At 42.4% G+C, this 12,894-nt stretch overlaps 1 protein-coding gene across 2 annotated transcripts; it reads left to right on the forward strand.

Annotated features, from left to right (window-relative positions):
- The first annotated feature begins 2,392 nt into the window (after positions 1-2,392).
- On the forward strand, positions 2,393-11,712 carry LOC114566610 (protein phosphatase 1D). 2 transcript variants are annotated; one of them, XM_028595195.1, is made up of 7 exons: positions 2,393-3,079; positions 4,923-5,151; positions 5,352-5,476; positions 5,604-5,785; positions 6,491-6,721; positions 8,121-8,208; positions 11,470-11,712. In XM_028595195.1, the coding sequence occupies exons 1-6, from the start codon at positions 2,557-2,559 to the stop codon at positions 8,202-8,204; spliced, it is 1,374 nt and encodes a 457-aa protein (XP_028450996.1). In that variant the 5' UTR covers positions 2,393-2,556; the 3' UTR covers positions 8,205-8,208; positions 11,470-11,712. The 2 variants fall into 2 exon arrangements, with proteins under 2 accessions (XP_028450996.1, XP_028450997.1); XM_028595196.1 differs by having other exon boundaries at positions 11,473-11,712.
- The last annotated feature ends 1,182 nt before the right edge of the window (positions 11,713-12,894 follow it).

Below are 12,894 nucleotides of genomic sequence, written 5' to 3' on the forward strand. Positions count from 1 at the left end.
TTACATTAAAAGCATTTTTGGAAACGGGGTGTAAAATGTTTCATGATACAAGCAAATTAAAAATATATTTATAAGCCACATTAAATAAACTAATATAGAGTAAGAGTAAGAGCAAAGCTGACATGCCGACACACCTCCACAACAGCGGGGTGTGGTGGAGATTGCTGTTCTGACACTGGCTGTGGAGCAGGATAGGCCTTTCCACAGCAGAGTTTGGACTTGGCATTGCAGAAAAAGAACAGGTGTTACTAATAACCATGCTAATAACACTAACAATGGCCTCATTGTGTTTCAGTGCTCCAGTAAGCTGTGACAGTGAGCCAGCATTCACAACAGGGACCCTGAAAACAAAGCAGCTAAATGGAATTCATTCACTAAAGGTCCCATGGCATGAAAATTTCACTTTATGAGGTTTTTTTTAACATTAATATGCATTCCCCCAGCCTGCCTATGGTCCCCCAGTGGCTACAAATGGCGATAGGTGTAAACCGAGCCCTGGGTATCCTGCTCTGCCTTTGAGAAAATGAAAGCTCAAATGGGCCGATCTGGAATCTCCTCCTTATGAGGTCATAAGGAGCAAGATTACCTCCCCTTTCTCTGCTTTGCCCGCCCAGAGAATTTGGCCCACCCATGAGAAAGACCGTGCGTTCATGGACATCGGAAAAACGTCACCATTCACGTAACGTCCTGTGGGAATCAGAGGTGGGAAACTCGGGCTGGATTTTGATAACCGAGTTCCCCAGTTGGTGACACGTTGTTTACAACTGACGTTTGATGGAGGCGACTTTGGTTCACTGAACATATTTCAATGATAATAAACTGTTTATTGTGGACAAATTCCTCTGCCAATAAACATACACAGACATAATATGTTTAAAATTATTCATAAATAGGCCTATGTATAAAAAAACAACACATTATCTGTGTCTTTTCCCGTTCGTTGTCCTGCAGATAACACAAAAAAACACCTGTCGATGTGCTGTTTGGATGCTTGCATTAGAAAACAGCAGAGAATCTTCTGTTATTGTGGCCTCCATGTTTTCACACACCTGATGCTCTAGGCTACAGCCAACCGTTGGTGGCAGTCATGCAAAAAGTTGTTATGCCAAACGCCAATATAACAGAAGAAGAAGAACACGCATCCCGACCATGTGAACGCTGCCAGGCAAAAAAACAACGTAACCAGTGGGGGCGGTGCCTGTTATTCCGAGGTAGCATGAACGCAGCAAGAGACATCATGGCTTTCAAACAAGCAAAGTGGCAGTTGGTCAAGGCCACACCCCCACCCTCCACTTTGCCCCCTCTCTCCGCAATAGCTACAGACACAGAAATGGCACATACTAAGGAAAGCTCATTGTGGGACTGGCTCTAGTGGCTGTAATTCTGCACCAAGGCTGAAATTCGGGAAAGAGACTTCAGATACAGTATTATGGGACCACTAAGGTCTATATAAAAGCATCCAAAGAGCATCATGTCATGGGACCTTTAATTGAACCAGTTACACCTGTTAGTGCTTTACCTGCTGTGACATGCCAACGTGTCCTCCTGAAGGCCTTTATCCTCACCTTCACCCAAGTTTAGGTGTAAAAACACTTGTGGTGCAAGTTTAAGCCTGAGGCCATTCCAAGTCATGTATGAGCAGGTCAGAATAAGTCCTTTGAGGCAACTAAACTGCAAAAAAAAAATGCTAGTTTTTTTAAATGCATAACTATATGTTGACAATTAAAAGTCCACAGCTTTTCAAATTAGCCAAAATATTTTTTTTAAATAACGTTAAGGCAATATTTGGTAAAGAAAGAAACACGTGTTTATACTTTTCTATCAAGCATGCCGTTGCACTATGTCTGAGTAACTTAACGTTAGGTTTGACATTAGCTTAGTTTTGAATTATTAGCTTAATTTAGGGTTATACAATTAATTTAATGGCCATTTCCCAAACATTTAAAAGCTGCATGCAAGCTGTACTATTGCGTCTATAAATATTTGTGGAGCATAGACTCATTTTGCTGTCACAACCATACAGTCTATGGCCACAACAGAAAAAAAAAAAGTTTAAATATAGTTTGCTTACTTTGGCTGTCCTTCTGCCATACTGGGGGAGGGGAGGTGGGGGTTATGGGCTAAATTTCTCATTTTTTAAGCGTATTTTAGAAAGTTCTCTTGAGTTACCATACTGCGATAGCACAGCAGCTGGGATTCGTCTATGACAAATTGAAGATGATATCATCAAGTGAGTCATGAGAAGGGTCATATTCACAACAATTTGCAGTTGTTACTGGTCTGTAATGTGATCGCTACATGTAATTCCAACTTCTCCGAGCGACAGTAAAGGCAGCATAGTCATGCGTGTCATGCGTAGTTGCAAAGTCGATAGGTGGAAAAACAGGACGTCATTACGTACAGCTGGACGTCTCGGAGAAGATAAACAAAAAGGAAGGAAGCCTTCGGCCATACGTTCGCGGCAAAATCGGTTCGAAAATTTAGCTTGCAAGCTACGGTTAACAACTACATGTGCCCTTATATTGCTTAGATAGTTACCGTTTGGCGTTAACAATCATGGACGAGGGGATAATATTTCGTATGAGTGCATATTCCGAGCAAGGTGGGAGGAAATACATGGAGGATGTTGTCGATATAAGAATCGAGTACGAGCCGACGCAGTCGCTGTCGTCAGGGGAAGATTATCCAAAGTCGCAGGGACATGGAGGACAGGGGAAAGCGGAGAGTGAACCTACAAAACAGACTGAAAATGAGACACACGATCAGAACGTAGCTGCCGAATCTGCCCCAGTTTCTGCAGTGTGGGTAGAGAGTCTATCAAATGAGGACAGTGGCAACAACAGTGCACCGGTATCGGAGGAAAAAGTCGCAGTGCAAGCAGTCGACACTCGGAGGTCTGTGGCGTTTTTCGCTGTTTTTGATGGCCACGGGGGTCGAGAAGCAGCACATTTCGCAAGAGAGAATCTGTGGGAGTTATTGAAAAGGCAGCGGGGGTTTTGGTCGAAGGATCACAGTGAAGTGTGTGCTGCTCTAAAGAAAGGGTTCATCGCCTGTCACCATGCAATGTGGAAAGAGCTACGTAAGTCATCAAAGTTAACGTTAGCCTACTTGTATGTCCCCCCTCATATTGATTGCTGCCTATTGTTCGTAATCGTTACGATCATCTCGCAGTGTCCTACTCAGCTGGTGTGGGGATGTCCATTCCTCTGCCAAATGAGCCATCCTATTACAAATGAACACAATGAGCCGTCATCTGACCATAACAAAGCTTTCAGAGTTGACATAACCCCTACTGGGATGTTTTCATCACAACACTAGCTACACAGATGCATAGATATAAGTGGATCAAGGGTTCAAAAGGAAACAAACGTTTTGCTAACTTGCAATCGTAAATAACTTAATTTAGCTGTGCAGTCCTAGTATGTGCATTATAAAATCCTATTATTTCTGTAAATGTGGGAGTAATATCAGGTTCCAATGTTTGTTTTTGATTTTGGTGATGACTTTGCACTTGTGTTCACCCTGTGCAACACAAGTTGCTCCTCCAACAGTGCAGTGGTAGTATGAATGTAATATGATGTTCAGGTTTTTTGAAACCTGCTGTTATTGAAAATGTGAATTTTGTTCATCCTTCTCTTAATATGACAGAAACACAGTGTATTTTCCTCTCATATGAAATACTGTACACATCTTTCTGCAGAAAGGTTTGTAGAAAGTGGCGCTGGATCAGGACATGTTTATAAAGGAACCTAGCTAGAAGAAGCAGGACTTCTTGTAAAAAGTCTTCTGGAGTAACAACAGTAAAACTAACCGGCGACATGATGCCCAGATCACATTATTTCACTATGAAGAAAAGAGACAAGTAAAGCAAACAGCAGCACATCTAATGATATTAACGATCCAATATTAAAGGGAAAATGGACAAAACCGAAATGCCCAAAGAGAAGCTTTGGCAGCTTGTTGGAAGAGCACCAGTGACCTTGATCCTGACACAAGTATAGAGGAACTGTGTGCTGTAATTTGGGAGAAAATTGGGGTGTTTCAGTTTGGTTAGTAGAATGTAATACTTGTTAAGCCTCAGCTGAAGACTTAAAACTAGCATGAGACTGCCCTACAACGATACATTTCTATGGCAACGTGGGTCAAAACCTATTTAATCCTGCTTTATGAAAAATGAAAATAAATTTCTCCCAAAAAAAAAATGTCAGATGTACTCAAGTAAGTCTGGATTATGTGGTCGTCATGCTTTATGAAACTGCTCTCTGACCGGTGGCTATTGGAATCTATTTTCATCATTCTTCCAGTTTTGCAGATTTGCAGAGTTTTCATAAAATGAAGCTCCTTCTTTTAATTCCTCCTGTGTTTGAGTCTAAACCTCTTTGTGGGCAAATGTTTTTACATGTATTGAACTCCTGTTTATGCAGAAAGAAGCTGCGTGCTATCATATCTTGCGGTAGATGGTTTTAAAGACGAGGAAAGGCTTCCTGACCTAGACAATATTAACACCTTAATGCCGGATAGAAAGGCTTCTAAATTATCATAGTCCTTATTCATAACCCTCTTATGCCTCCATTGGTGTATTGTGGAAATCAGACATCATTCCAGCAAGAGAGAGAGATTCCCTCTTTACTAGTTGCTGCCAGTGATACTTGTGATAAGTGTTAATTTTGTCTTAAATCTAACCATATGCCTTGTAAAAAATAAAACTAATCCTGTAGTATTTGATAGCCTGCATGTTGCGGTTTCAGTATCAAGTGATGAATCATAGCTAGTTTTTCATAATGGATAATGTATCAACACTTTGGCATTGTGTTACTGCCCTTGCTGATACTACCAACAGTGTTTCCCTCAAAAACATTTACCATAATGATCAGTGAGTAACAATCATTTTTCCTTTTTTATCGATCTTTTGCCCTTAACAGCGGAGTGGCCAAAGACTGTTACTGGCCTGCCCAGCACATCAGGCACCACAGCTAGCGTGATTGTGATCCGCGGAGTTCACATGTACGTGGCCCATGTAGGGGATTCGGCAGTAGTGGTTGGAGTGCAAGAAAATGACTCTGATATCAAGCTCCAGGCACTTGAAATAACACAAGACCATAAACCTGAACTTCCTAAAGAAAAACAAAGGATTGAACGACTGGGTGGCAGGTGAGTTGGTGAACGGGACATTTTTTTCAAGATTGAGTTTTATTATAAGGTCAGGGTGGCTATGTCAAACAGCCAAAGCACATCACACGGAGGGGCAGATAGTTTCTTGCACTTGTCCCTTTCATCGTCGCTGTATTTCCTGTCGAGCTTGAAAACTTGCCTTTGTGTTGACGTACGCTGTGTTATTCGTATGACTGTAGTGTAATGAAGAAATCTGGGGTGAACCGTGTTGTGTGGAAGAGACCCAGGCTGACCCATAACGGCCCTGTGAGGAGGAGTACAGTCATTGACCAGATCCCCTTCCTTGCTGTGGCCCGGTCCCTCGGTAAAGATAACCCTCTTGTTTGTCAGGATTAGTGTCCATACAGTTATATTGGGCGTTTTGTAATGAATCATTTTTCTTTAGTTATTGCTCCAAAAGTGATAATATATATTTCCGTATCTGTTGAAAGGGGATCTGTGGAGCTACGATTTCTACAGCGGGGAGTTTGTGGTTTCCCCAGAGCCCGACACCACCGTGATGACGCTTGACCCCAAGCGGCATCGCTACATCATCCTCGGCAGTGACGGACTGTGGAATATGATGCCACCCAGTAATGCGGTCAATATGTGTTCTAGCCACGACAAAATGGTGGTACGTACTGTAATTAAGAAATCGGTCCTTCCAGAAAAATGCGGCGTTTTTGTGTGATTGTTGCGGGCAAAAATCCTTGATTATGCGGCACGTTTTCTTAAAAAATGCGATGGAATATGTGGGATATTTGTGCAATTTTATGTGATGAAATTGCGGGAACTTGCAAAAATGGCGGTTTGATGAAAAAGAGTAATAAAAAGTGATTCCCCCAACACCCTGCTTTTCGATGATGTTCACGTCGCGTAATTACGTCACTTCATAACGTTACCCATGGCAACAGGGAAAACTGGCTGCTCTTGCGTGAAATAAACGCAACATTTTTTAACTTTCTGCTAAGATATGTGGCACTTTTTTGCAGCGGAAATGCAGAGATTATGAAATCATGCAAGCCCCGCATATTTTGCGCGGAAATCTGCAATTTATGAGGCGAAGGTGCGGCATATTTGAAAAAATGCAGCCCCCGCATAAATATGCGGACTTTGGCTGATTATGCATTGAATTATGCAATTGCATAATCCCGTTTTTCTGGAGGGACTGAGAAATAACACCGCAGCAGCTTCTTATGAGAAGTGGTTTACTATTAATCCCAAGTAATAGTATTGTTGAAGCCTGGAAGCTTTAGAATTTACCGTATTTTATGAAATCATTCATTTTCTTTCTCCTTCTTTTTTTTTTTTTTTTTTTTTTTTTTTTTTTTGCTTCCAGGGACCAAAGGGAATGTCTTGCGCCTGCCGGCTGGGATGCACGGCCCTACTGTTTTGGAAAGAGCGCATGCTCCGTGCAGACAACACAACAGTTATTGTCCTGGCCCTACAGGTGCGCGGGGACCCACCCATCCCTATGCATCAAGATGAGATCGTTGTTGACATGTCTACAGGAATGGACCATCTTCCATTCCCAGGAACTACTTATAACACAATGTGTCGGGTCCCACAGGTGAGTGCCAGAGCATCGTTGCATCCTCCATATGTAAGGTTTCATTAGGATGAACCATATAAATCATCCAGCAGTTTGGATATTTTCCAAAATCGGAGTCGGTCGCTTGCTGGAGAAAGTACCTCAGGACTACTCTGACAGTGGAAAAATATCCTGAATTATATTTGTGTGTTGTTTGCTCTTCACTGTATCGTGCTTTATATATTCCAGTCCATTTTTTTTTAATTGTCATTTTGTACTAATACTTTCTCCTGTTAACGGAGAATTCCGGTCGATTTTAACACGTAGCTCTGTTGTTTGTGGTCACGGAGTGCTGTCAGTAGCAAGAAAAATGAAAATCTGTGTTGCCTACACCGAGTTATGCTCCTGCTACAGTTTGCACCCAGGCAGCTGAAACGGGGCAAGTTTTAAACGTGCTTTTGGCCTCTTAACATGTTCGAGATGTCATTACAAGTGCCTAGCCATGTGATTTGATTCCTTCCGAGTGAACTCTGTGAATATGACTGCAGCAGATGTGAAAGAAATGTATAAAAGTTGTGCTAATTCAGCCAGTGCACACAACTCTGTTTAGTTCTGGTGAAGTCCACACGAGTCAATTGTCGAACTCCTACAATCCAATGTTCCAAAACGTATTTTTTCCACCAAAAAAACCAATGGTCACGAATTGCCGTGGAGATGTCCATAGTAATGACTATGTAGCAACATAGATAGGCCGGAGCCTGACATCACAACTGAGCCTGTACAGCTCCAACAAGGCTTGAGTTCTCGCACGTGCTCATGGGTAACTACGCTACAGTGGAGACTGTCAGCTGACAGACGAAGACGGAGCTTTGGGATGATGACGAGATTGGGACAGTGACATAACCACGGCAATTCATGACCATCGTTTTTTGGTGGAAAAAAATAAGTTTTGGAATATTAGATTGTATGAGTTCGACAATCAACTTGTGTGGACTTCACCAGAACTAAACGGAGGTGTGTGTGCACTGGCTGAATTAGCACAACTTGTATGCATTTCTTTCACATCTACTGCAGTCATATTCACTGTGTTCACTCGGAAGGAATCCGTTCACATGGCTAGGCACTTGTAATGACACCTCGAACATGTTAAGAGGCCAAAAGCATGTTTAAAACTTGCCCTATTTCAGCCGCCTGGGTGCGAACTGTAGCAGGAGCATAACTCGGTGTAGGCAACACCGATTATTTTAGTTTTTCTCGCTACTGACAGCACTCCGTGACCACAAACGACAGAGCTACGTGTTGAAATCGACCGGAATTGTCCTTTTTAAAATATTAAAGTTTGTAGTCGCTGATGGCTGTTGATGTAAGGTCATACCATCAGTTTCTATCATTGGACCATTGGTTTTAACAAATCACTCTTTGTTTTCGGGGCCAACAGGAGGAGCCTGATGATGACATGTTTTTTGAAGAAGATGGGATATATGGAGAAGACCATGAGGGATGGCCATGCCTGGAGTGGTAGTGAGGTGACTGTTATAAAAATGTATCAACGTGCCAATGAATTATATGATCTATTAGCAGAATAGCCAAGCTTGCCTTGTTGAACCTGGTGGCTAAAATTCAGCTATTTGGTTGGTTGGTCCTCTTTGCTGGTGAGAATTGATAAGCTACAGCTGTATTGATATTGCACTGCTATAAGAGAGCTGTAGAGAATTTATTTCTTTGAATGTGCTGCTCAGTATTAACCAAGTCCATTCATGAAAGTGAGATAAAACCAATTAAAAATCATGATATGGCATTGTTAATTAAAAATGGTTCATTTCCATCACCAGCACCACCTTAAACCTTCTTCCCACTTTAGCCAGTAGAGGGAGACTGTGGAATTAAAAGGGCTTATTAAAATATATTGTCAACATTTTGAAGAGACAATTCAAAGTGTCAGCACTTAGGCTACGTTCAGACTGCAGGCAAAAGTGGCCCAAATATAGTAGTGTGAACACTCAAATCTGGCCCAGATCAGATTTTTTTCAAATCAGATTTAGACCACTTCCATATGTGGTCCTGAATCAGACCCAGATCTGATTGTTTTCAATGCAGCCTGTGTGAACGATCAAGGCGGATTTGATGCGACTTCTACCTCAATAAACCTTGCTGCGCCCTCTTTCCCCGCAGGGAGGGCAAGGGGCGGGGCCCCCTGCTCCCAGTGCGTCTGTCAAACGGGGTGGACTGTCCTCCGTGCGCCCCAACCGCGTCGCCGTGGTGGGGATCGGCTCAGAAAAAAAGGTGTCACGGGTCTGCAGCGATGTCAGCAACCCACCCGACCCGTCTTGAAACACGGACCAAGGAGTCTAACGTGCGCGCGAGTTAGAGGGTCGCCCCGTGGCGAAATGAAAGGGTTGGGCACCACCGGCCCGTCTCGCCCGCACCGTCGGGGAGGTGGAGCGTGAGCGCGTGCGATAGGACCCGAAAGATGGTGAACTATAACCTGACTCCGCCAGACGGATCGCTTCGCATTTGCTCGGCATATCCATCTGGGAACTTTCCGTTGGAGAACTTTTGGGAAGGGGCGAAGATACTGGTTAGCTGATTGGATGAACCATCTGTCTGTCACCACCTATGTTGGTGATAGACGGGCCAACTCAACCAATCAGATCAATCTCTTGCCGAAACCAGTTGGGAGGAGAGCAAAAACATCTTTTCCTCCGAGAAAAGCCTCCAGTACCGTTTTTTTGTTTCTTTCAATGAAGGACTACTTTCTAATTTGGATAAAACTTGTGCAATAGCTACTCTCATCTCATCCGTGGAAGCTGCCATGTTGTTTAGACTCTTCTCGTTGCGTCACACCTAAACCCGCCTCAAAACCAACGCTGATTGGTCGGTCGTTTGGCAAACGGCTCCAAATTTTCTCTATCTCAAGATGCCAGACTGATCTGCAAGTGGAAAACTGCAGGACGGTCTCAGGAGGCTAGGTGAACTATGCCTGGGCAGGGCGGAGCCCGAGGAAACTGTGGTGGAGGCCCGTAGTGGTCCTGACGTGCAAATCGGTCGTCCGGTCACACCGACCTCCTGTAGTGAATTTGCAGCCATAACCCCACAAAAGGCCAAAATAGCCAACTTGGCTCTCTTTCTCTTCATTCTTCTCCTCCTCAGCACCTGCTCATTAATATTACGGCTGCCATTACACAAACCTTTTGAAATAAAAGCGAAAATGCTGACTTCTTCCATAACCTCCCTAACGTTAGTGCAACAGCGTGCTGCGTCTGATTGTGTTATTGTTTATTGTTCTTTTGCGCATGTGGGTCAGTTCGAAACCGCAAACAGTTCACACTGGAATCTGATATAGGGCCCCATTTTAAAAGGTAATGTGAACAGCGAGAACAGGGGACATAAGTATTTGACCCCTTGCTGATTTTGCAGGTTTGCCCACTTACAAAGAATGCAAAAATCTACAATTTTAATCATATGTACATTCTAACAGTGAAAGACAGAATCCCAAAGAAAATTCCAGAAAATCACATCATATGAATTTATTAAAATAGATAACCATCTGATGAGGAAAAACAAGTATTTGACCCACTGGACAAACAGCAAGTATTCTGGCTCCTACAAGCCAGTTAGTCTTTCTTTAAGACACAGCCCCAATCCGAACCAATTATCTACATCAAATACACCTGCCTCACCTCGTTACCTGTATAAAAGACACCTGTCAACACCCAAACAACCAGCATCCAACATCACCACCATGGGCAAGACCAAAGAGCTTTCTACGGACATCAGGGACAAGATTGTTGATCTGCACAAGGCTGGGATGGGCTACAAGAGAATCGGAAAGCAACTTGGAGAGAAAAGATCAACTGTCGGTGCAGTTATCAGGAAATGGAACGGTGAGGAATCATCCCAAAACCACAAGGGGGGAACTGATGAATCAACTGAAGGCAGCTGGGACCACAGTTACAAAAGAAACGGTTGGTAACACACTACACCGTCATGGATTGAAATCCTGCAGCGCACGCAAGGTCCCCCTGCTCAAGAAGAAACATGTACAGGCCCGCATGAAGTTCGCCATTCACCACCTGGACGACTCAGAAGAGGCCTGGAAGAAGGTGATGTGGTCAGATAAGACCAAAATAGAACTCAAATACTTGTTTTTCCTCATCAGATGGTTATCAATTTTAATAAATTCATATGATGTGATTTTCTGGAATTTTCTTTTGGGATTCTGTCTTTCACTGTTAGAATGTACATATGATTAAAATTGTAGATTTTTGCATTCTTTGTAAGTGGGCAAACCTGCAAAATCAGCAAGGGGTCAAATACTTATTTCCCCCACTGTGTGTGTGTGTGTGTGTGTGTGTATATATATATATATATATATATATATATATATATACACACATATTTTCAAAGTGAATAGCTACAAGATGGAGAGCACTTGGAATGCTTCTACCTCCCATATTACCCAGCTTCAGCGTTTTTAATTGAAAGTCACTGATCTTTTTTCACTGCCTAGATTCTCTACAATCTTCTCAGAACCATTTGAACACATCTTAACTCAATATTGTTTGTCAAACTATGTTTATTTCCATGATTTTAGTCTTTGTCCATTTGTAACCGCTTTCATCGGTGTTTCATTTATTTATTTTAGATTGATCAATAGCAAGTTGTGTTTCAGAGCTTTTGACAGACATAATTTGAATTAATTTAAATGTATAAATACATGTATATTATAATGTATGATATTAAATTATAACATCTTATTTGCATTTTTCTTTTCTTTTTTATGTCAGCAGATTGATGCAGCAAATGCTTCCACTGCTGCGGAGCAGGCATTTGGGCTGTATGAAGCAGCTTTCTGTGCCACAGCACAGCTCTTACCTGATGTTGACTCTGTGAGGGCCACACTGCCCCCCCCCTTCCCTCCCCCTCCCCTCTCAGAGGGTTCCGTGAATGTTATCGAAAAGCATGACTCTACAACCCAAATGGACTGTGCAACTCCTCCGTTAAAAAGGTCTTGCTGTTCTCCGCACATCTCCCCCGAACTTAGAGGTCCTCCCCGTCTGCTTGGCCGGTCTTCCAACAAAAGTTTCCCCCAGAAGACGCCTCACAGCAACGTACATATTGAAGAATCCCGTCAAACTCGCGCTCCAAACAGAGAAGCTCCCCTGCACCCCAGCACCACAACGCTGCCTTGTGCGTGTGTTGAATCTTGTTTCATAGGAACAGTGTTTTTGCCCTGAGGATAGAAAGATAAGCTGCATCGTTTCAACTTTGCTCATGTATCAGGTGTTGCCACAGGCCTAGTCCTGGATGTATACTTTTTATACAAAGTCTTTTTGTTTTTTTGGTAAATATGAAATTTGAGATTGTAAATGTGTTGCTGTTTTAACCTTTTCTTCTTGCTCTCCTGCCCCCTCCTTAAATTTGAGTGTTCACGGAAAAAGTTTAGATCCATTTAATCTACACAATCTATTTTCATACTTCTAAGTATGTTTAGTATATCCAAAAGACATATTTTAAAGAAGATGGATCACTACAATCTATGATAACATCAGCTCACCAAAATTGTGACACAAGCGATCTTCCAGTTCAGATTTGTATGTTTTTACTTGTTGGATGCTATAACATGCCAGTCTTTCCTTCGTTGGGGTCAATACCTCAGACCAATTGTTTGGAATCTTCCCTCTTAGATCAAATGTGCTACTATGCCACTGTTGGGGGTTTCTTTTATTGTTTAATGGGTGCAATCAAAGTACCTGGTAGTGGTAATACTGTAGCATGCAAAATAATGGAAAATTGTGCAAGCAATGGTCTGAGGTAATTATGTAGGTACTGATTTTTTTAAAACTTATATTATTAGTTTTGTGTCTTTACCAGTGGCTAATTATGTACTGTTATGATCACAATTGCTACTCAGCTAATTGTTGTATCTTATGCATAGTGTGTGAGGAGGTGTTAAAGGGTCAGTTCACCCAAAGCAGGAATAAAAAAACAAAAAAAACTGAAGTATATTCTCTCACTTTTCCTACCGATGTACATGTGTGGTTTTAGTGAATTGACCCTTTTGCCCATTTCTTTGCTGGAGAGTCGATCCATTCCAAGCATTGTCATTGATGATGTGGCCAATGAGTATTTGTACTGTATTGGCTGCTGATGTAAAAGCCAAGATCAAAACCTGTGCCTCGCTGGAAGGTGGTTAGGAGTTTACTTTGCCC

Source organism: Perca flavescens, chromosome 13 (genome assembly GCF_004354835.1).
Source record: "Perca flavescens isolate YP-PL-M2 chromosome 13, PFLA_1.0, whole genome shotgun sequence".
NCBI lineage: Eukaryota > Metazoa > Chordata > Actinopteri > Perciformes > Percidae > Perca > Perca flavescens.

Bases quoted from the DNA above. Each gene is read 5' to 3' on its own strand.
- LOC114566610 (XM_028595195.1), top strand. From the start codon at position 2,557: ATGGACGAGGGGATAATATTTCGTATGAGTGCATATTCCGAGCAAGGT. The intron at 5,477-5,603 runs GTAAAGATAACC...ATCTGTTGAAAG, and splicing joins TGCTGTGGCCCGGTCCCTCG to GGGATCTGTGGAGCTACGAT. The intron at 6,722-8,120 runs GTGAGTGCCAGA...CGGGGCCAACAG, and splicing joins CAATGTGTCGGGTCCCACAG to GAGGAGCCTGATGATGACAT.